Genomic DNA, 24,914 nt, shown 5'->3' on the forward strand with positions numbered 1-24,914 from the left:
GGAATTATGTCATAGCCCTCACTGCATATTATTTTGATTACTTGTCTAATTTTCCGCCTTTTCTGATCAACCATGAGCCCCATGAGATCAGAGTGCATCTCCTCCATCCACTGTGGAAATGTCTGCATTTAACTCAATGTTCTGCAAGTTGCAAACACTTAATAGATGGTTTTTGAATATCAGTGACTTCTATTTCCTTGGCCGAATTAATAGGTAGCTATCCAAAACATGACCAGGGGAGAAAAGAAAGAGAAGTGAAATTATGAACTTGCAGACCTCAGGCAAAGGTACACTTGCTTTCACCCTTTCAATTATTTATTTAGAAAGTTCTGCATGTTTACTCTTCCCATAAGTAAATGGCATATTGAAGACATGTCTAAAATACCAAGATGCCCATCATGGAATGTTAGAGCTTGAAGAGAAAACAAATGCTAGAAAGATAAGTATTGTTCAAGCTGCTCAGTGAGATGGGTATCTGCAATCCCACATTGCATTGCATGGCTAGTCTACCAAGCTAGGTATCCCAACCATATTCTTATAATCAAAAGTTTTTTATTATATAAGATTAATTTTCACATAGTCTAAGGATAAAATGACATTTTCCAGTAAATAATGGAAATAATTAAATAATTAAATAATTTATTTAATGCTGCTTAAAAAAAAAATAGGACGTTAGTTGGTAGAGATTCGAAGCAGCAGACAAGTAGACCCTTGTCGCTTGCTTGGGGTCTTTCTTTCTTTCTTTCTTTCTTTCTTTCTTTCTTTCTTTTCTTTCTTTCTTTCTTTCTTCTTTCTTTTTTCTGTAAAGCTTTATAGAGTCATACACAAAGTATTAAAAAGGGTGTATAAAATACTACAGAAAAGTGATTAATGCATTTTCTTTGGGTTCCTGTATGCCAGAGGCAGGGACTTTGGCCATTCTGCCAAAAAATAAAAAATAAAAAAGTCCAGTATGCAACAGTAAAACCCAACAGAGATGAAATCTTTCATGCCACATTCCAACTACTTTTGGCCAACTTGTTAAATCACCAACACCTCATAACAAAATTGTCCACCGAGCAGCTGCTTGCTGTTGTGGCTGAAATTAAGTGGCTAGGGCTCAGTGACCTTCCAAAGCTCCACATTTTTATGGTATTTATGCAGTTATTTACTTCCATAGCATTTGCCAGCCTAGCAAGTTTTCTGTGGGAAACCCTCCTGCCCTCACGTTTTATTTGCTCAGTAGCGTGAATGTGCATCAGAGTCTGTGAAGTATGTCCCAAATAACATACAAAAAACCGGCAGGAGTTCATCCAATTTTGGGGTGGTATGTTGATTTTTTTCATGCCACCTGCAACTCAGAGAAAACAGAGCCTTTCATCATGCCCCGGTCAAAATGGCTTAAAGTTACCAAGCACCTCTAACACTCGTTGAGAGGGCACTCTGCGCTTCTTGAACTTTTCCATCATAGAATCTTTATCAGCTAACGTTGTGGGATTTGTGTGGAAATTTCACACTTAAGTTTTTTTCCCTTGGCATGGAAGAGAGAGAGGGGAAGTGGCCTGAGGTGACCTCTGCCACATAACATTTATTTGAATCCAGGTTTTTATGTCTTAGAAAAACATGTGATTTTGCATTCTATGCCACATAACATTTATTTGAATCCAGGTTTTTATGTTTTAGAAAAGCATGTGATTTTGCATTCTATTTCATAAGATATCCACACTTATTTAATGAAGCAACAGTCTTTTCCTCCAAATGTATCTAAACAAATGGCACTTTCCAGATGAATTTTTTTTAAAGCATCCAAGTGATTCTCACTTCATTTGGAGAGTAAATTTCAGATTTCTGATTTAAAATACAGGCTGTGTAGCAAACACCAAATTGGCTTTGAGAAACCCGTCAGAGTACCTCATTTTTTTTCTTTCATACAGAATGGTGAGGCATCTAATTTTTTAAAAAAGATTTCAATTATATAAGCAAAGCCGTTTATTTAAAAATATTTTGGTATCGTTTTATGAATCTTTTGGCATGTGGCTTGGCATAATATTGTGAATTTCATGCTTCCTAAATTTACTAATTTATCAACGTGACTTAATTGCTGCCAAAGATACGTATAAGGAATTTTCGTATGGCAACCAGAAAAGATTGCCATTCTGGGCATGAACAAATCTTAGTTCTACTTCAGTAGGAGCTAAATGAAGATGTGAGTTTTGTGAGATCTGCAAAAGTGAGTCAGGAATGGACTGCTTGAGGGTCAACTGAGAGACAGATTCTTTGGAGGAATGTTTTGTCCTCCATGAAGAAAGTCTGTCAGCTGGCTGGGAGAGGCATGCTCTCTCAAGGACAACAGGAGTCATGGTCAATGTGAAGAACATTTAAGCACCCACAGAAACAGCAGCTGGTTCCAGTAGCTGGAACCAGGGCACAGTGAGAGAGACCCATGTGACTTCCCTTCAGGAGCTGGACAGGAATTAAAATGGAAGATCAATGTGAGAGATGTTTGGATGCTCTTCAGGAGAGACGTGACAGTCATACTAAGGCCTGTGAACAGCAAAAGATGTGGTTATTTTCAAATGTGATCCCCCAACCACTATGCTAAGACACCTAATGTCAGTCTGACATTAGCCCATATCTTTGAGCCCTGAAATGGCAAGATACATATAAAAACACATGCTCTTTTTTTTTTTTTAACACATGCTCTTTTAAAAGGATGCTCACATCAGAGAAAACACACCATGATACTAAAAGCTCATTACCAGAAGAATCCAGAATCTAGGAAATTTAAAATATGCTGTAGCTGACAATATAATTCATTTCGAGTTGGTGTTTTGGAAGGTTTAATCAGAATTTATCGTGATGTCACTGATCTCCTAGAACATCTGCCTTTTCCAGGGAGAGTTTGTTCATCAATCACCCACAGAGAAGTTTAAAATTACAGATGTGGATTGGAGGCTAAGCATTTCTCCAATAAGCAGCCTCTGGCAGGATTAGCACAGCTGGGATTTACACAAATGTGTCCCAGAGAAGAAGACAGCACATGAACAATAAAGAATCATTGGAAGAAATGCTTGCAAGCCCTAAACTAATTTGTTGTTTTATTGAGATATATCTCACGATGAGTTTTTAGTGCAGTACAGAGCAGAATTGATTGAGGGGTGAAGTCCTTGGAGGGGGGCAGGGTGAAAGAATCAAGAAACCCACAGAGAAAGGCAATTCAGATATTTCTTTCTCAAGTCAATGTAGAAAAGCAGAGTGAAGAGGAGTCATGGCAGTTTTGAAGGTGAGAATTTTTTAAAGATTTTATTTATTTATTTATTTATGAGAGACACAGAAAGAGCTAGAGGCAGAGACACAGGCAGAGGGAGAAGGAGGCTCCATGCAGGGAGCCTGATGCGGGACTCGATCCCAGGACTCCAGGATCACGCCCTGGGCCGAAGGCAGGTGCCAAACCGCCAAGCCACCCAGGGATCCCCGAAGGTAAGAGTTTTGAAGAAGCTAAACCAAGTTCTGGCAGGGAAACCCCTACTGAGAAGAGACAATGCAGATACTAGATTTAAGGCGACAATTCACTGTCAAGAGTTTTAAGTAGAGGCCACAAAGTCTCACTTTAAGGAAGAATTAGTATTTGTATTTGGAGGTATTAGTATTTGTATTTTGTAGACAAGCAAACAATTGAAGAACAGTTTGTTTGCTTTCGCCAAGTAATCTTGCTGACGATGCTATCTTTCTTAGTCAATCTTTAATTCTTGATTGATGGAATTGGAAACCTCTCCCCTCAAATCCTGAGGCAATTAAGGAACAAACACACTTGAGTAGTGGGTGCACTTGTTAATGGCATTGGTATTTATATATGAAATAGGAAAATAAAAGGTATTATAGGAGTGAGAGGGAAGCCCAAAGAATAATGCAACTGTGTAATCCAATGTTTTCGCATGTGATGCAGACCTCAGAACTGTATCTTTGCGTTTTGGAATCATTATTAAAATTCAACATGTAAACTGCAAATGCTTTTGGAGAAAATACTAATCTATTCTTAATAGACACTAAACCCTATCACAAATACAACAGTCTTGCTAATGGGTGCCCACGACACAGTGTGACATCAGGAAGGGGTTTATTTGGATTACCTTAAGGAAGTGAATTTCACAGTAAATTATGTCAAAGCAAAGTCTATAGGGTAAGAGTCTGAATTACACTGTTATCTCAGAATTAGCAAATAATCAGTCACTCAGTAATTTCTCAAGTATGATCGAGAAGTTTGTCTTTTTAAAGGCAAATGGGTGACATTTAATTAGGTAAATTTTATCTCTGATATTCACAATATAGACTTAAAAAGTATCTTGCCTCCTGAAATTCACAGATGAATCTGATGTTAGAAAATCTGAGATCCTGTACATCGGGTGAAGACAGGTTACTATAAAGGAAAATGTTGGTCCAACTTCTTATTCAGCTCACGTATCACTGTACAACTAAGGCTGACTTATCACATTAACCTCAGGAAGAAAATTTGCTTGTTTTTCTAAACTTTGGTCTGAAAATTAAACAGAATTTCAAACTCTTGTCTCTTGACCCCAGATTGACCAATGGACAAGGGGACACAGCACCACATCCTAAAAGAAATGTCACAAGAAGCTCCGTAATGTGTTTATTTAAGAAAACCCTGCTCAGATGAAGCATCTGTTTCTTAATGAGGTCATGTTTTTATTTTACCTAATTTTCCAGCTGGGATTATTGAGGTGTAAGAAGGTCTTGCCAGGGGTTGAAGAGTGAGCCAATAGCTCACATGGGATCAGAATCCAGAATCCTTGGAGAGAACCAGGAGCTCCAACAATTGGATCATAATGTCTATTCAAATGCACATCCTTATGCAGAAGGCATAAAGTTCTTAAACTCCCACTTCGAAACATTAAACATAAATGGTAAATGTTGTATCCATTCTATAATTTGGGAGGAAGAAAACTGAATGTTTTTACCTATAACTAGCTACACATCCATATCCTTTTGAATCAAATTTTCAGGATTATCTCCTGGAAAATGAACACGAACAAACCATTACAGGATAGCAACAGGGACGCCAGGGTTGATGCATGCTCAGTGGTTGAGTGTCTGCCTTAGTTAGGCTCAGGTTGTGATCCCAGGGTCCTGGAATCGAGTCCTGTCTCAGGCTTCCTGCAGGAAGCCTGTTTCTCCCTCTGCTATGTCTCTGCCTCTCTCTGTAAGTCTCTCATGAATAAATCCATAAAATCTTAAAAAAAAAAAAAAAAAAAGGATAGCAATACAATCTTGGGCTTTAGAGCCAGGGGAACTGGGTTCAAATCTTACTCTAGCAGTTTACTAGTTGTTGACCTCAGACAGGTTTAGAAATTTCTTAAAAGATTTATACCTCTGCGTGACAGTTTCTTCCTCTCTTGGGTGACTCACTCAGAGTACTGACCCCTGGGATTTTGTGAGGATTAAATGATATAAGAGATGCGAAGTGCTTAGAAAATCTGTTTGACAAATATCAAAGGCCCAGGGACTGTAAGCTAACTTCACTCTTCTCACCATTATCCTGGCTTTATTATGCTTTTACTTACAGGTACTCTAATCTCAAGTAGCTTTATTAAATTTTGATACTACTAGACCCCCTCGATTTGGGAGAAAAGGGGGGAAATTTGCTAATCGTTAGAAGGAAAGAAACCATGCATGACATTCATGATAGATTTCTTTTTTATACGACCTTCAACTTGAATTTCCACACATGTGGCAGGCAATCTCTAGGCCTTCTGGAGAGAAATGGAAATTCGGATAGGATGAAAAAAAATACAGAAGTGATACTAAACACTAAATCTCTCAGCGCTGCTGGACGTATAGTAAAGGCCCATTCCCACCTTTCATCTGGGGGCCAAGAAAGACATAGTGTGGCATTGCTCCAGGCTAGATAGAGGAAAAAAAAAAAAAAAAGCCCAGTTCATGTTGATTAAAGCTATAGGTTTGGGGGTAAATACCAAGTTTAATCCTCGTTTCCTTTCACTTCACATCTCAAAGTCAGTCCTGACATCTGACTCTGGGCATCGGCTTCGGTCCATGGTGTTTCTCGGGCCTCCGCAGCTTTTCAAAACACAGCCGTGTTTAATCTAATCATCCATGGGAGCCCAGTCCCACACAGATCAGCACAACCAGAGACCTCCTCTAACCACAGCAAAACACAGGCTGCCATGCTGTTGCCTCTCAGCCACTTCCTTAGCCTCTAGCTGAATACTTGGCTTTGATTTTTTTTTTTTTTTTTGAAGATGTTATTTATTTATTTGAGAGAGAGCACTCTCATGCACAAGCGAGAGGGTGGGGTTGGGGGCAGAGGGAGAGGGACACGCAGACTCCCCACTGAGAGGGGAGCCCCACGCAGGGCTCGATCCCAGGACCCTGAGATTCTGACCCCAGCCGAAGGCAGACGCTTAACCGACTGAGCCACCCAGGCACTCCTGGCTTTGGCTTTTTAAATCGCCTGACTTTAGCTTAGGAAGCCGTTTGGAGTCTTTCATGGTGGAGAGATTCACTTAGCACATTTTACGATTAACTACTATAAAGCCGAGCTTCAGCAAGTTTGCAAATTATGGCTTTCATTAGTCTAAATAAAATCAGATTGTTCCCCCTAGCATATTAGAAGCTGGCCCAACATCAATAAAATTATTATTTTGAAGAGCCATGTGTGCAGCAGGTGAAATCTTTTATTATTACAAGCCAATCATAAAAGTTTGACAAGTTAAAAAATATAAACTCAAAATGCAAACTTACATTCATTTGAAAGCTTTCTACAGTTCACACTTGGATTGTAAAATGGCCATAACCAGATTTTTGCCTCCACTCAAGGCATAGGGATGGGGACTGTGTTCTCGATAGTGTAAAGCAACTTTTTAGAATGTCCTAATGATTTGGTTAATGTTTACACATACAGAACAGCAAGGGGGAAGACAAATTATTACTGCCTGTGTACAGTCAATACTTACCAAATCCATTGTCCAAAAGCCAATATTGGCATCAGTTGACTAGAGACCTCCCAAGTCTAGCTCTTTTTATTTTTATAATTTTTAAAGAAACAATTAGCAGGAAAAGAGAAGTGTTCATAGACATGTGGTCCAGGAAAAGAGTCACCATTCAGAAATGTTCACTGACATTCTGGTTTTTTTTCATGATGGACAGAGAAGGTGTGACATAGGTACTTCAGACTTGCCTCTATCTTACATGTTAATTTTCAAGTTAGGAAAATTTTTTTAGATGGGGGAATAAAGATCAAAGGAAATTTTGATTCAAATACAACTTTGAGGGATGCCTGGGTGGCTCAGCAGTTGAGCATCTGCCTTTGGCTCAGGGCCTGATCCCAGATTCCTGGGATCGAGTCCCACATCGGGCTCCTTGCATGAAGCCTGCTTCTCCTCCCTTTGCCTGGGTCTCTGCCTCTCTTTCTGTGTCTCTCATGAATAAATAAATAAAATCTAAAAAAAAAAAAAAAAAAAAAACAACAAATACAACTTTGAATTTTAAACCACTATGTGCTGAGAGAAGCAGTGGCAGGGCCCTGCATGAGAGACTTTAAGTCATTAGTGAAAGCATTACTCTTCATCAAATATATCCTCTTATTCTGGATAGAAGAAATAAAGTAGAAAAATAATGGAACAGCCTGGGAATTTTCTCCATGCTTTCCATTTTGAGCATAGTCACATATTTACACCATGTACATGAAGCAGACTGCCTGTTTGGGAATGGGCTCAAGCAGATTCAAAGCACTCTAGCAAAACTGAGGTCACTTCCCAACCTGGGAAGTGGTAAGTGCCTAATAAAAGGGACAGGAGGAAATTATGTGAGAAGAAAGGAGTGGAATTAGAATCCAGAGCATGGTTAGGTTAGACCCATGGTTTCATGCAACAATCTAAAAATAAAACACTGGAAGCAGATCAGTGAGCAGTATTATTACCAAAAATCACACTGGCTACAGAGGCACAGTGTCTGTAATCACAGACAGATGATTAGGAAATATTTTGGGAGGTTATTGTCTCTAATTTCTTTAAGGCTCGTAGTTTGTAACACATGCTCACAATATTTAGGCAAAAAGTGAAATTAGAGAATTATAAAGCAATTAGAAAATAAAGCGAATGAAAGCCAGATCCGCTTATGAAAGGGAAATTAACCCCAAATCTTAAATATCTCTGATTTGGCTATAGGTAATGCAGAAAGACAAATTAAGTAGGCAGTGTTTGACTGAAGAATGGATCCTAGAGAATTCTAAAGAAGGAAATAAGAGCTGGCCCAACCAAGAAATTAAAGGGAACCCAGGGCATAGTCATGGATCAAAGATTCAGGCTGGATTTTTCACAGAGAAGCCTACATTTTCTCCTGCACTGTTCCCTTGTAAAATTGTCCAATACTGTTAAGAAAAGTTCTTACTGTACATATATGGCTTTAATAAGACATTAGTTCTCACCAGCACCTGTCTTCCTACCTTTCAGACTGTAAGGTCTGCCTATGTCAATCCTTGGTTTAGGAATTCCGGAGGGCTGGGAAAGGTGATAGTGGAAGGTACTTCATGGCAGCCCAGTTGCCTTGAGAGTGAGTGCAAAGAAGGTGCATTTACTGCCACGATGGTATTCTTACAGAGAAACTTCCCAAATGCTATCAATGTGTGAGCACAGATCACTGCAGGTTAAAGGAAGAAGTAGCCCTTCCCTCAAGAAATCTATAATCCCTTCTGCAGAAGATCAGGATTTAGGGTTTGTAATCTTACGGATGCTTGATGCCACAATTCAACTATGTTGTTTACCCAGTCTGAAACAGACTCGCCTCTGCCTACCCAGGGATTTAGAACCTTTCTTTTGGAACTTTCATGACTCTGAACAATTGCTGGTGTACTTTTGAAACCATCTCTGCTTAATTACAATCCTCCTGATATTTGGGCTAATTCTTCTTAGCCTCCACTGCACATTCTGAATGTTGCCTTGGGCAGCTCTTGTGTTTCTCCCACTTACTCACTCATGTACCTACATAGATATGTAATAAATAGTGACTAAGGACCTATACTGAGCTGTATTATTTTATCAGCTAATAGGTACGAATGAGAGATAGCTGAAAACATATTCGCAGGCCAGGAGTTCAGATGGCATATGTGTTTTAAGATTTTTTTTTTATTTACTTATTCATAGAGACACACACACAGAAAGAGAGAGAGAGAGGCAGAGACACAGGCAGAGGGAGAAGCAGGCTCCATGCGGGGAGCCCGACATGGGACTCCATCCCGGGTCTCCAGGATCACAGCCTGGGCTGCAGGCGGCGCTAAACTGCTGTGCCAGGGGGCTGCCCTAGCATATGTGTTTTAAAAAGCTTTTCAGGTATGCTGTCTTTTAGAGCAGCAGAAGAGAGAGTCATGTGTCATTATCAGTCCCCTTCTAGTCAAGAGACAGAGATTCGATGTCTGAATCTCTTGCATGAGACAAAGAGGAGACCGTGGAAGCAGGAATGGGACTCCATCTTCAAGCTAAAGAAGTCCAACTAATAACGTGTTAAGTTAAATTATATCAGTTGGATGGTTATTCATGCTAAGGCTTTATGTTTGTGTGTTTTTTTTTTTTTCCTTAGATGGTAAGAAGAGTGTCAGTTAAGAAAATTAAGGTTGTGATTAATACTTAAGAATTGAAATTTAACTACCGATTGCTATTTCACTGCTGCAATATACAGCCTTACACAATTACATCTTTGAAGTTATTTTAACTTTCCAAAGAAAATATAGCAGCTAGAAATCTACCCCTTGTGAAACGGTCTCCGCCTACTACTAGGAATGTGAAAAAAGCAGCTTTCGTTTCTATTTAAAAGTTATGATTTTAGGTTAAAAACTGAATCCACTTAATAAAAATGCAGCAAAAAAGCATCAGACCATATTTTGCTCCAAAAAGGATGATGCTAAAAGGTGATACATACATTTAAAATGAAATAAGCTAGTTAACTAAAAAGCAAAAACAGAAGTGTGAGTGTAAATAACAGCTGGTATCTATGACCTACCTAATTTGTCCCTGAAATAACTCCATGAAATCAGCACCATTACTCCTAAATTTCAGATATGAAAACAAGCTTTGAGAGTTTAAATAATAAGACCCACGTGACACAGTAGAAAGTACTCTAGCAAGCAGTGAGCCCAGATGTGTCTGATTCTAATGTCTAATTCTAAGTACTAAAGTGTGCATATGCCTAGGAGCCTGGCTCATCGCTTGAGAAGTACATTTATTAACTGGTGGGATATATTTCAACAAGGAATTCAGTGCTAAATCTCTAATTTTAAGATTTAGGTGTGTTTCCTTCGGCTCGCAAATCGGGTGACATTTGACATTTGAACCCTGTTGCCTGCAGGTCTTGGTTTCGCTATCTTTGCTATTAAAAAAGGAGAAAGGATTATTTGCCATAAGCTATTGTTTACCTGTGACAGGAGCTCGTATCACTCACAATGGAATAAACATGACAAATTTCTGTGCAAACTGATTCGCCTTGGATGAGTCAGTAGAGCCCTGAGTAACTTTTAAGAGGGACATCCCTGCATTCCATAATCAACTGTGACAAATTCCATCTAAGAGTCATTGCTGGATGCTTAAAAAGACAGGAGCAGTAGCAATTTTCTTTTAAACTTCTAAATGACACTGTCAGAAAGGAAACATCTACCGTGTGCCTGACTTTGCCTTCCTCCCCCCCAACTAGTTAACCCTAAAAGTGCAAATATAAACAAATTTAATCCCCAACAGTCCATCTGAACCTGGAGAAATCTGGAATTAATTGCCAAGTATTTGGGTTCCCGTTGCAGCTGTTACGAGTGTTTGATTTGGCGAGGGAAGGGAAAAGGCGCTGCATACCAATTTCATGAGCCACGGTGAAAGCTGCATGGAGGCCATCATCTTCAATCACAGCACAGCTGCGCTCCGGAGAACATATGGTCCCGACGTCTGCCATTCCCAGGGTGTCACATGAATGATGCCCACATAAATCCTGCCCAGGAGAAAGAAAGAAATCGTTAAAATCAATTCACATCCAGAAGGAGCCACCTTGTAGAGCCACTTGCTCACTCCAAACAGCAAGGGTGGGATATGTCTATGGTAGCACCTGTTCAGCTCTTGAAATGCACCAAAGACAAACTAATGGCATCGGTTCTTCTACACTTCTCTGGGCCCCGGAGGCACAGAAGATGTCCTATGATTTTGGCTTGTCCCTTAAAACAGCAGCCACAGCTTTCCGAAAGCGGTACCGCATATGTGCAGGCACATATGTCAGGGATCACTTTCACATCTAGTCAGGCTTACTGAAGCCCTAATATCCTGGCCTAAATTCATGCTAAATTTATCAGAAGCCTGGCCTAATAATTTATTTTCCATCACAGGAGCAAACTGCAACCACTTATTAGTGACAAAATATTAGTGTATCAGTAATTGGAATGGGAAACTCCGTTGTAATCCAAAAGCGTAATTCCTTGAAAGATCATCTCTTAATTTCCAAATAGAGCTGTAATTTCATAGGTTGTGTCTTCAAAAATGTATGCACTTTAACTCCTAGCATTTTATGCAGATTGAAGATGTAGACCTCATGCAGATAGATTTCTTCATCTGATCAACGCGCAGAAAATATATGTAATATGTTGTGCTTATGTAAGTGAGTGTATGCATTTTTTTTCTGGTGAGAAGTTGTATGGCTCTTAAGAGATTCTCAACGAAAAACATGATCACACATTCTTAAAACGATCATTAAAAAATGATTGATTTGGATGAAGGAGAGATCACAAGACGATTTTAAGTTATGAATTATAAAGAGAAGATATAACCCAGATTTTCTGACATGATAGATTTGTGATGATAAGCTTTCCCCTATACGCTACTTGAGTATTGAAAGGCACTAAAACTTCTTGCACTTGACTACTGTTTTCAATGACAATTAATTATCATTGTGTTCGTTTGCATCCAAAAAAGCAAGACAGTATCTTAGTAAGCCATAAGTAAATAATTATAGAAGGAAAGGATTTTTTAAAAAAACATCAATTATTGGATACCTGGGTGGCTCATTCAGTTAAGCATCTGCCCTCAGCTCAGGTCGTGATCCCAAGGTCCTGAGATTGAACCCCATGTCAGGCTCCCTGCTCAGAGGGGTGTTGGCCCCTCCCTCCCTCTCTCTGTCTCTCTCCTCACTTGTTCTCACTCTCTCAAATAAATAAATAAATTCTTTAAAAAAATCAATTATTATGAAAGATGACGATTTACCGGTTGTGATGATAGCTACCATCTTTGTGTCCCCAATGACCACAATGTCTGGCTTAGGCTACAAACTCAAAGAATTGAGGTAAATTGTACTTAATTGATTTACTTAATCGAGGTAAATTGTAACACAGTTAGATGCAATACAGACCTCGCGCATCTTCAATATGCCAAATGCTAGCAAGATCTCAACAGATTCCTGGAAGTCAGCACAAGATGTTATGACTACATAACCAATGTCACCTAGTCAATGTCAACTCTTCTAATTCTTCCCTGTGTTGCTGCAAAAAAATCCACCCAACGCAAAAAATATTAAAAGAGATAACCCTATGATCTTCTCTCTAGTACATTTTCAGGTCCTTATTGTATTCCATATATTATGAGATCCCAGCTGTGATGAATTACATTGCTGCCACCATGTTATTACAGCTTCAGACAGTGGAAATCTCGGCCAAGTAGCCTTGGTGAATCAAGTCACCAAACCAGCAATAGCCTCCCCAAGTTTCCTGTGTATCCTCATATGTCATCCCGTGGGATCTCAAATTACAGCTGTTGAGAACAAATTAGTAGTTTTTAAAATTGAAATTGGAACACACTTTTGCATAATAATCAGTCTTTGAGATAATAATATAGTACAATACATTTTTAATCCAGCTTTTCTCCAATCATTTCAGTAACGTTAAGACGAAAGACTCAGTTGTCATTGCTAGACACCATAGGTTATTTCTGCACACATTTTTTAAAAAGAAGATTTATGTTTATTTTCACAATTTGGGGTTTGTTATCCTCAAATAATAAAATGCAAGAATTGTTTCCCTTCTTACTCCATATGTCATTAATAAGCTCAGATGAAGAGCCACAGTGAATGGAAATGACCCTCCTGTTCTGAATAGCGTTTAAACTGGATTCTTACTTAATATCTCTCTGTTTGCTGGTAGCAATTGCTCATTAGAGGCTATCAATTCTCCTTGTTATCCTTGAATTGCATTAAATGCATTTGGCCCTTTGCCATAGAAATGTGTGCATGTGACAAAATTATGAACAGAAGCAGTTGTTATTTTTTTAACCACACTGATTAAACCCCTTGACGACATGGCCATACTCTATATATTTTTGTAACTGTAATTATGTAAACTGGCAACCTCTCAATTCCATTCACACAATTTCAAACCTTAGCAACACCGTTATTGTTGAATCCTCAAGATTTACAGTGCATGTCTGTATTTCTTTGAATCCTCAAGATTTACAGTGCATGTCTGTATTTCTTTGTGATCCAATGTTCATTTCAATGTATTAAGTCTTGTGCATCAAATTATTAAGAATACAGGCTATCACACTCATATCTATTTGCTGGTGGAGATTTATAACAACATTTACAGGTGCAAGCCTTATTTGAAGTTTGTAGGTTTTTTTGTTTTTTGTTTTTTGTTTTTTTTTTGTTTTTTTTTTAAATTCAGAACAGGAGTAAGGATACTATAGGGGCAATGGCATCTGTCTATCTAATCTATCTATTATCCATCCATCCATCCATCCATCCAACCATCCAACCATCTTATGGGTTTGGAGGTAGAGAGACTAAAAAAGTGTGCATTACATATGCTACCTACGTAAAAGGTAATTAAATTACAAGTGCTAAATAAAATAAAATAAATTACAAGTGCTGACAAAACTTCTTCTGCTTGGTCAATTTAAAATCTGAAAGTAAGTTATATCTTCTTATGTCAAAGATGGTTCTTTTCATGCAAGATCAAAATCTTATCACTATGGTGTAGATAGCAATGCAAAGGAAGATTTAGTAATGGGAGGATTGCAAAAGTATGCAGAGACTTAACAGGTGGGCTTGTGGTGTTGGCCAGGAGATATGGCTGGGACATTGTATCTAACTCAAAAATAGAGCTGAGACAGTCAACAAGACTTGACAAGGAGGTCATTGACATGAGACCATTCATCAAGTGTGGCCATTTAGAGGATTACGAATATGTCAATATCTGATTTGTCATGGAATTTAGAAGGAGTAGTAGCACCCACATCTATTCGTGTGGATGGAGTAGGAGGCAGGGAACAACAACATCTACTTGAGAAGTAGATGCCCAGAAGATAGTACAATTTAGCAAATCCCGGTGGTGAGCACTGGGTGGGGAAAATGAACCAAGCAGACATAAGAATATGCAAAGTGAAATGAGTAATGGGAGCTGTAGGATTTCTCGCTTTGACTGGGAGGTTGGTCTTTCAAGCAGCATAAATATGCTGAGGGAAGGAGCCAAAAGAAACACAAGGTGAGAAGAGCAAAAATCATCACAGTTGCAGCAATGGCAGTTCAAATTAACCAAGAATACCTTGTATGGTGGAATGTGAAATTAAATAACAGCAACTTCTGTTTCTATTGGCATCACCACCTCATAAGGGCAAGCATGGAGCTCAAGAGAAGGGCACAGAAGAAGGTTAAACTAGCCTTCGATGTCTGTCTCTCTTCCCAATTTTTATGAAGAGGGATTAGCGATAGAAGAATTATTTTGTTGTGGTACATATTTTAATCATATGTATTATACAAACATGCACTTACATACCATACTTCATATTTATCCTATGCATTCAATTCTTGAGGTGTCATCTGCCTTTCTGGCTACCTTTATAGCAATCCCCAATAATAGAGCTCTTGATTTAGATCCTAAGAGAAACTGTATTAATCATGCCTGTTAGTCTGACCATTATAATTGCCCATGTTATACAATCCCTATCTGTGCTTCTGGATAAAACTAGGTAATATCAAACATACAGAGTCCAGCTGATTTAGGGACCAAGGGATCCAGGTTCGTTTATTCCTAAAACAATGACTGTGCGCCCACAATCTGCTGATGCTATACTAAGTGCTGACACTGTGAAAAATAAATAAGATCTGACCTTGACCTTAAGAAACATCATGATCTAGTGAGCAAAACAGATATGCCAAGAGGGAAGCAGATTACGACATGCTATTTTGCACAGATTTTTGAGGGAATGCAGAAGAGGAACGGACAAAGTCTCCTTGAGTGAATCAATAAAAGGGTCTCCAAGGAGGTAACTAGATATTGAGGGATGATTAGAAGTCTGATGGTCTTACAGGAATGGTGTCCTAACTAGGAAAGCCTGGCCAATACATCACGGAATGGTAAAAGGCAAGTTCTATTTTGGGGAAAGACAGGAAATTTGCCATGACTGGAGAATATAGGATTTGTTGTGTGGAAGGCAATCAGGGGAAGCTGGAAAGACCATCTGGGCCCCGAGTTCCAAGATGGGACATTTTGTCTGTAAACATAAAAAAGGGGAAGAGGGAGGCAGCAAGTTAAGGATTGAGTGGGGAGGAGATGCTTGAAACAGTCATTTTGGTGATCAGGAATGGAAGCTAATCAGACACAGTAAATACAAAGCAGATCACTTTTTAATTCTAATGCTATTAGTGAGAGTCATTACATAAGTTGTTTATATGCTTTGAGACAAATTTGCCTCATCATTAACATAAGGAATTTGGACCAGGTGATCTCTACATCTTTCCAACTATACCTGTGATGGTATTAAATGAAAACACTCCAATTTATAGGTGGAAAAAACTAAAGCTCGGGGCGGTAAGTATCCAAAGTTGCAAACTTGAGACTGGTGAAGTCAAAATTCAAACCTATATCTGAACACCCCAATTCTTGAATCACCTTCACCATGGTACTGGTAAATCATCACATGTGTTTTTCTGGACACCACTGTTGTCTTTTATATTTATAATCTGTGCCTGGTCAAGTAAATTCCTTTCCTGAGACAAACACTATGGCATGATCTTTATCTTTACAGTGTGTTTGGTAAAACTCAGTAATTTAGAAGCATACTGAATTTACAAAATGCCCTGAGAAATATATTCCAGAAAAGAAGGAAATGGAAGTACTGGATAAGAAACCTGGACATCTTTTTCTTGCACCTCTCTCTCTCTCTCTCTCTCCTGAGAGAGACTGCATCTGACTGGCCACTGTAAGTCATGGATTCCATCAGCCAGATGTCTCAGGTAACGGGCTACTCCTCATTTCCTTCCATTATTCCTTCCTGCCTGCATCATCATCCAAGGCTCTAACCAGTCCCTTTGTCTCCCATAACTCTCCTGCCTGTATGCTGTAGTCAATTACCTTCTAGAGCCCAGATCTGATTAGCCTGCACAATGCATTCAATCTTGCCCAATGCAAACCAGGCTTCCTGTCAGCCTCCTCTGCACTGTTATGTCCCCTCTTGTCCACTATTTGTGTATCTTATCAATACTTTGTTACCAAACCTTAGCCCATTCCTTCTGCTGGAAAGGCTTAATTAATTCACCTCCACTTCATTTTAAAATTTCTTGATTTGAACTCTACTTCTCAATTTCTAGTTCAGTGTTTAAATTTTGAACATCTCAAGTCTCCTCCAGGTTACTGAAATAGCCTGCAAAGGCTATCCCCCGGGGTTGAGTTCAATTACTCATGTTGGAAGGCTCATTCCAGAATACGCTTCTGGTCACTACTGTTTTCTTTCCACAGATTCCCGCTGGATTTATATTTTAAACTCTTAAGTGAGGTGCTTTGGCCTAACCTGTGTCTTCCTACCAAAACTCAAATTCATATGCTGAAGCCTTAATTCCCAATGTGACTATATTTAGAGGCAGGGCCCTTAAGAAGGTAATTAAGGTTAAATGAGATCATAAGGGTGGGGTCCTGATCCAATAGGATTAGCCTCCTTAGAAGAAAAGAACTTGAGATCTCTCTCTCTCTCTCTCTCTCTCACATGACATACAGTTTCTTCTATGAGCTAGTTGTTAACATCTTCTCTAGACTATATTCTGTTACCCTTCTGCCCTCATATTGTCGATAATATCACTTCTAACCACCTACATTTCACATGGTGCCCCTGGGCCACTGCACAGGATAGCTGGGCAAGTCTGCAATGCCTATCTCCTCCTCATGGATGTGGCTAACTTCTAGACCTTCTTCCAAATTGAGCTCAGATGGTTTAGGCAACCTTCTAATGTACTTGCATGATATCTAATGATCACACGTATCATAAAAATCATGCTATACAAGAATTATCCATTTCCTTACCTGTTTCCTGGAACAGATTCTTAGGAAAGGGGTCACATCTCAAATTTCTGAATCCCTCTCTGCTTATTAGAAACATATTGATTGAATAAATTAGTTACAGTATTTTGTTAAGAGAGTACTAGACAGGACTATCTGTCTCTGCCATTTGTCAGTTATTACTCTTAGGAAACTACCTCTTTTCATGAATGTCTTTGTCCAATTACAATGATAGTATGGTTGCATATTATCGAAAGGATTAATTGTAAAATGGTTTATGATTATGGGTTGTACAAAAGAAATGCTCAGTAAGACCTGCCTGAATCCAAATAAATCTATCCATGCTTTGAGTGCTGATTCAATTGTACATCTGTAGTGAAACCTATATAAAGTTCCATAGGCAGAATTGATTACTCTTCCAGTCTCTTTTCAGAGACTTTGTTTCTAACTCGGCCACAACATTTACTCAAGTTTTCCTAACGGTAGAGGTATTTATGTCTGCATCTGCTTTCTTTCTCCTGGTGATAAGCCCAGGTGGGCAGGGAGAAGGTATATTCCATCTTGCTGCCTTCAGCTGCACAAATGAGTGCCTCCCACATAGAAGGTGTTCAGAATGAGAGAGAGAATGACATAGTCCTGAGTGTTGTGCTGTGTTGTCTCTAATCGACATTAGATTTTTTTCAGAATATCCTTCACTTTATTTATTTATTTATCCATTGAGATATAATCGACTTGTTATATTAGTTTTAGGTGTACAACACGATTTGATATATGTCTATGTTGTGAAATGATCACCACAATAAGTCTAGTTAATATATGCATAGTTAGAATTTCTTTTCTTGTGATGAGAACCTTTAAGATCTATTCTCTTAGCAATTTGCAATTTACATTGTTTTTAAAATGTCAACTAGAGCTGTTTAATCTGTTCCCAGTCTTCCCATTTCTGAGTTATTTAGATTTTTATTGATTGGGATTAATCTATAGGCTAGGAATCCTGGCTAAGAGTTCACTTCAGACTTTAAAAGGGATTTGAACTCAAATATGCAATGGGATTAGTCAATCCAGTCAGCAAGCAAATAAGAGACAGTACTTGCTGCTGCTTCCTCCTAGCTTCTGGTTTCCCCACAGGGCTCCCTATTGTCACAACCTAACAAGGGACTGGCTGGTAGAGGAGGAATGCTCTCTGTGGGGTCCTTCCCCAGCACTGCAAGGCAAAACATAAAAGAGAGGTGTTAGCTGAGAGACGATTGCCAATTAACTGGCACAATCATATTAATGTAGGTGAATGGGCCTTGTATGTTACAGAGTCTGTAGCTGGTTCATTTTTAATCCAGTACTTTTGATCCATGTGAAGTTTGGGATGAGGGGGGGTTAAACAACCTCCGATTTTGTCATCCGGCAGGTAAGGATATGGTTTCTAAAAAAAGGCTCCGTGGTCTCCAAAGTGGGTTTAAGAGTTTGTCTTTAAAGAACCTATTTTAAAATAAAAGAGGAAGCCAGGGACAAGGAAAGGATTCTGGAAAGCAAAATTAAATCCTGGGGAGATCAGATTTCTACTGTTTGATGGCAGAAGTGGTGTGAATTCCAGCATGAGTGCTATTCCAGAATGAAAACGGCTCCTATGCCAGAAAATTGACTGGTGCTAAGTTTCTCTAATTAGAGTACCGGGGTACTGTAAAGTGTGTCAGTTTGATAAAAGAATTACTAGCACTCCCAGACGCAACGTTCAAGGTGGCCTAGGCTAGTAAACAGGGGTGGAAAACATATCCTCACACATTTGCTTCATGCCCGAAAAACAAGCAATTTAAGAGAAGACATCTGGACACAAAATTTGAACAGTGCTCAGAGCCCATCAAAACATGGATTTGATGGCTTGGCGTCTGGCTGCTAAGCAACGTTACTTCTTACATTCAAAACAGAGTTGTAAAAGTAGGACCCTGGTGCCAACTCAGGGTATTTCTCATTGAAAAAAAAAAAAAAAAAAATGTAGCCATGAACGTTTTTCTTAGGTCTTAAGATATCTGATTTCTCTGGTAGAAGAGCTCAGATGATTTCTGCTCTAGTCCTCTTATTTTCCACATTCTGAAGTATTAGATGGAGCTTAACTTGACATTTTGAAGCACTCTTAATGGATGCCACTAAGGGTTTTGTAATAATTTTCTCAGCCCCCTAATCAACAACATTCTTTTACATTGAGTATATATATTCACAATACACATGCTTTTTCAAATATTTGGTTCCCCTCAAGTTAGATGTATATACCAGAGGACCAACCGCAAGCTAAATGAGATTTGCTTTACCAAAAGTATGCTTCTGCTTGGCAGGGAGGCCAGGGAGGGCCCGTGTAAAATATTTTCCATGTGCAGACTAGTTTGGAAAATGTATGTTATTATAATACTTATTAACATTAAGATAGGCTAATTTCTTTCTTCCTTGCTTTTATCTACTTAAAATGTACTGATATGTTTCAGAGCTTGGAAAATAGGAATTGTTAGCTACCCAGATAAAACAAACACCCAGAAAAAGCGGTAGATCATTCAGAACCACTGACTAGCTTTTCCTTTTTTTCTGGGAAGCAGTTAGGAAAATGATGGGGCAGGAGGTGGGGAGGAATGGGGTCTTCTATTAATTTGTGTTGGTCTTAAAAGTTATAGAATGTGCATTTGTATTAAAAAATGTGCATCTGTATTCAAAAATGAAAGTGAACTATTAAAATGACCTACTCTTTGGAGTAGTGTGCCTACAAAAGTATTTTTTTCCTCTGTCTTTAGAGAACTTCCTTCCACAAACTCTCTGAAGCCTTCTTCTTGGCAGCTTCTTGTGATGAAGCAAAGCAAGAAATCCAGACGTGGAAAACTGCTTACCAAAAAAAAAAAAAAAAACTTGGAAACCAAATAAGACAGGGCTAGTTTTACAGGAGAACTTCACTTCATATGGAAGGCTACAAAATGAATGCCCTTCCGTTTCAAAGATTAATGTAGCGCGGAGAAATTAAAGGATGGTTTTTAGATCACTTAATGAGAAGAAAGATTTTCCATTGTGCATAGCATCATGTGCTGCCAGGTTCTTCCTAAACGGTTGCCCTCTGGCACCTTTGTTTACATGTGGTTTTCATTTATGTCTACCCCACGGACCACAAGTGTTTCTCCATTCCAAATTTATCAACACTCTTCCTTTATACCAGGGGTGTCTTAGTAAAAACAGGGAATTAGGTAGTAGAGCTGCAGGATTCTGAAGCTTTCTGCAAGCCATCAGTGCATTTGCTATCCTAGCTCTGGTTGCTCCGATTCGTACCATGCTTTTGCATGATATTTCAAAATTTCAAATCCTTCAGCTACCCTGGATGGATCCCAAACATTTAAAGAATGAGGTTTAGAAGGGAGTTCTTACCAGGCATCTGAGAGGCATGACTTCAAGCTGCCAATCAGAGGCGAGTCACGAGGTGGGTTTCAGAGCTCTGAACAAGCCAGACTGACAAACCAGCCCAGACTCTGGGTCTGAGTACGCTCAACGTGGTGAGGGAATGACTGGGCAGACAGATACCGTGTTCTTCCCAGAACCTCTGGGCCTGTGAAGATCAGTTTCTTTCCCTTCCTGTAACCATCTTTCTTAAAAGAGGGAAATCCTGGGCAAACATTCCTTCCTCATGTCTTGACTCTTTGCCCAGATCTTTCCACACTGGGGCTTCAGAAACATATTCCTCTGAAACCCAAACACGCAATCTGGTTGTGACCCTTCGCTGGCAGTTCCGGAGGGACAGGCGCTGCTTGGGTGACTGGAAGACTAGGCAAAGGAGTTGCAAAGGCACCTGACGAGGTTAGGTTTCTGTATCCTCCCTGCCCTCCTGAACTCCGTCCTTCTCTGGAAACCGAGATTGATTCCACAAGGTGAACATGTAAGAACTCCATTAAGGAGCCAGATCGGAAAAAATCTTTGGATTTTTTTTCCTTTGGAAAGTCCTTCCTCAACTTCTGTCACAGAATTGGCTCAAGTAAGAAGGTATGGATCCTTGACAAAGGAAGGGCGTGGATAAAAAGTGACATTCGTCTCAAATGTCAAGAAGAAAGATTCCCCATTCAGAAGACACACTTGCTTTCCCCCTCTTCCCATTTAGCTACGCACATTTCCCCCAAGCATTCTAGCCCCCTTCTAATCCTATTTATGCATCCAGGACTCCAGGTCTCAGTATCCTGCCTGATGGATAGAAACTCAAGGAAGGTCTAGTCATTTGGGGCCAGGAACTGACTACAGGAGCTGCGCTGAGGGCTGGCTGGGTTTCCCCGCAAGGAGCAGTAATCCCTGGTGACAGCAGGTGTGTGGGAGCAGCAAGGCCTTCAGGGGGCCCGAACCTCGACCTACCTGCCTCCCTCCACCAGCGCTCGCTCGCTCGCTCGCCCGGGCCGCCCCGCAGGCTGCACTTACCTCTCTCGTAAACAGGATGGCCGCGTCGTAGTGCTCCTCGTGGTCATCCCCCAGCTGGTTGTGCTGATGCTGCCACTTGCAAAAGTTCTTGAGAGTGGTGGCCGCGTTCTTGCTCACCTCCAGGCTCTTGTCCTTGTCACCCAGCACCACCACCTTCACCACGGCCAGGCGGATGTGGTTCTCGATGCTGGCGTGGCTGTACAGCCTGTTGGCGATGGAGGCCAGGGTCAGCAGGTAGTGCTGCAGGCCCCGGCCATACATCCGCGCCATGGACGCGTCTGCCACCAGGAGAAGCTCCACCTGGCGGGCCCGGGAGATGGAGCGGCGCCGCCGCCGCCACCACGTCTGGGGTCCCCGGCCCCCGTCCGGGGAGGCCGCCGGCGGGGCCGGGAACCGCGGGGCCGGCGACCAGCGTGGGTCCGGGCTGCTGTGCGCGGGGGGGCGCTCGCGAGGCCCCGGCGGGGACGCGGGAGTCTCGCAGCTGGTGCGCGGCGGCAGGGCCTCGAAGCTGAAGCCCTCGCGGGTGTAGACGTGCAGGATGCGCGGGGACCCGTCCCCGTACACTCGCTCGGCCTCGGCCCCGGCCCCGGCCCCGGCCCACGGCCCGCGCAGCAGCGGCTTTAGGGTGTAGCGCGCGTGCCTCACGGCGAAGAAGCCGTCGAGCCCACCGCAGAGGTCCAAGACGGCCAGCGAGCGGGGGCTGCCGTCCACCGTGCCGCGGTAGAAGCAGTGGTCCCGGTGGCGCCGGGGCGCACCCGGGCCGCGTCCTGCAGGCGCAGAGCCAGCGGCGCCCACCGAGCCATCTCGCTCCAGGTCCAGGAGGAACCTCCGGCCGCCCGCGTAGACGAGGTAGCCCACCTTGCCGCCGCCCGCGTAGATCTGGTCGACGTTCTGCACCAGCCCGCTGCTCCTGCGCTGCGGCGCCAGGGGGTGCGGGTGGCCCGGAGGCTCGGCCGGCTCCCGCGCCTCCTCCCCCTGCCGCCGGCGGGGCTGGGCGGCCGCTGCTGCAGCCCAAGGCTGCCCGGCTTTATCCTGGGCAGGTGCCGCGGCGGGGCCGGCCGCGACCGGGGGCAGGCGGAGCGCGCCCAGCAGCAGGGACGCCCACCCGAGCAGCATAGTGCGCTGCCCGCGGGGAGGGGCCGCGCCACGGGGACTTGATGGGTATCTGTTACTCGCTCTGGAAGTCACCGGGGCGGGAGGTGGGGGCGCGCACACACACACACACACACACGCACACACACACACGCACTGGCTTGCAGGGTCGAGTCAAGTGTCGGAAGGACGGGGACCCGGCGGCAGCGCCAGCCTGTCCCGGGCCTCAGTGCCAGCGTGCGAACTTTTCTTTGTTGCTTTGCAAAATGTTGGGATTGGTGCTCCGAGAAGAGGGGGGGAAAAATTTAAGACAAGAAAAGCCGGGCTCTGGGGGCTTCCGCAAGTATGAGGAAGGTGGTGGTGGTGGTGGTGGTGGTGGTGGTGGTGGGGGTCAGGGGGTGGGGGACAAGAACAACAACCAATCCAACCCCAAATGCAGCCGCTAGCGCCGCACGAAGAAAAAAGTAAGGCTGGTGCCGCGCACCCGGCGGGCAACTGGTGCGCGCTGCCTCCCGCCCCCTGCTGCTCTGCACCCGCCGGCAGCGGGGGTCCAAGCTCCGGAGCCCGCTCCCTTTCTTATTTTGTGGGTTTCCTTGACTCTACGAGCACCAGGAGGAGGAAAGGAAAGAGAGGGGGGAAAGCCATAAAAATTAAAGGAAAAAGCGCAAGAGGCGGCCTGCGGGGAGCCAGTGGAGCGGCGCGTCCGGGTCCCTTCGGATGCAGCGTCTTCCTGCCGCCGTCATCCCCAGTCGGCCGCTGCGAGCGCCGAGAGCAGCGCGAGCGCTGTGAAGATGCGAGGAGGTGGAACAATGAATTTATAGCGGCATGCCATCCTGCAATGGCAATTTCAACAATTCGTCACTGCAAGCTGCCTCTTAAAGGGAGAGCTTCCCCCACCCCTCCCACCCTTCCCGGTCCGCGCCTAATCAGACGGGGGAGGGCGGGCGAGGGGGGTGATCGAGGAAAGGGAGACCGGGAAGGACCCGGCGAGGTGGAAGGAGGGACGAGGGGAGGGAGCAAGGGCGACTGGAGGGGGGGGGGGAGTATTGGGGTAAGAAAAACAGATTTCCTTGGCCTCATTTAAAGCCACAGTGGCTCAGGGGTTGTCTGATTATTTCACAACCAATCGGGGTTGGCTAACCCCGGCTTACCTCATCTCCCGAAAGGGGGTGTTTTGGTGTTTTTTTTTTTTTTTTTTTTTTTAAGTTACTGAGACATTTCTAGCCTCTCCTTGCCTCCTTCTCGCCCGCTTTCCTTTCCCTCGGTAGGAAGTTCCTGCCCCAAGTTCTCCGGTCCCCGCGCGCCCGTGCGCTCCCGGGGCGCGCGGACCTGGCGACTCCGCGCACCGGCCCGGGGCTTCGGGCTTCCCGTGCGCCCCCCTCGGCCCGCGCTCTTCTCGCCTCCTCCCGCCTCCTCCCGCCGCCCGGGGGCCGGGTGTCCGCGGTGCTCACGCCCTGGCCTTCGCGTCGGGACGCTCTTTGGGTTCGGGCTCCGGGGACTGACTTCCCGCAGCCACCAGCAGGGGGGCCGGGCCGGGCCGGGAGAGCGCGCGGTGCCCCCGCAGGGCGCCCCCGCCCCGGGCCCTCCGCGCCTCTGTGCGCGAGCCCCCGGCTGCCCCGGCCCCGCGCGCCGTTCACCGGTGCCCGCAAGGCGCCCTTTGCTCCTGGGTCATTGGAACTTCCTCCGCTTTGCTTTAAGAAGGCAGGGCGAGAAAGAGTTAATAACTGTGGCAGAAAACTGAGCTTTTTCTTTTTTTCTTTGTCATAAAATTAAAAAAAAAATTGTGCCCACACTTTCTCTTCTTCCTCCTGTTTAAATGGGAATTAGATACCCAGATGTGTATTGATCTGTCCTAAAACCGCTCATCGCTCCAGGCCCTGACCTACCATCAATATTCTCAGAAATCCTTATTAGGAGAAAAAAAAAAAAAGGAAAGAAAAGACTGGGGCAGAGCGGGGTGCAGGTGGGTGCTTATTAGTAGGTGAGTGGCATGGTCACTGAGACTAGATTTTTCCTTTGTTTCCTCTAATTATCAACTCTAACAGGAAGGAAGGAAGGACAATCCCAGGACGTCCTAGCCAGCGATCTGGGAATGGTTAGAAGG

The 24,914-nt window shown here is 42.8% G+C and overlaps 1 protein-coding gene across 1 annotated transcript in view; it reads right to left on the reverse strand.

The window, feature by feature from the left end:
* ADAMTS5 (ADAM metallopeptidase with thrombospondin type 1 motif 5) overlaps positions 1-23,668 on the reverse strand; it is a 47,969-nt gene extending 24,301 nt beyond the window's left edge. The window contains exons 1-2 of the mRNA XM_077878899.1: positions 21,719-23,668; positions 10,848-10,980 (exon numbers count right to left, since the gene is read on the reverse strand). Coding sequence (XP_077735025.1) covers positions 10,848-10,980; positions 21,719-22,834 — 1,249 coding nt within the window. The 5' untranslated portion in view covers positions 22,835-23,668. The remainder of the gene's footprint in view (positions 1-10,847; positions 10,981-21,718) is intronic.
* Positions 23,669-24,914: the final 1,246 nt, after the last annotated feature.

The sequence above is a fragment of the Canis aureus genome, chromosome 30 (genome assembly GCF_053574225.1).
Source record: "Canis aureus isolate CA01 chromosome 30, VMU_Caureus_v.1.0, whole genome shotgun sequence".
In the NCBI taxonomy this organism is placed as follows: Eukaryota; Metazoa; Chordata; class Mammalia; order Carnivora; family Canidae; genus Canis; species Canis aureus.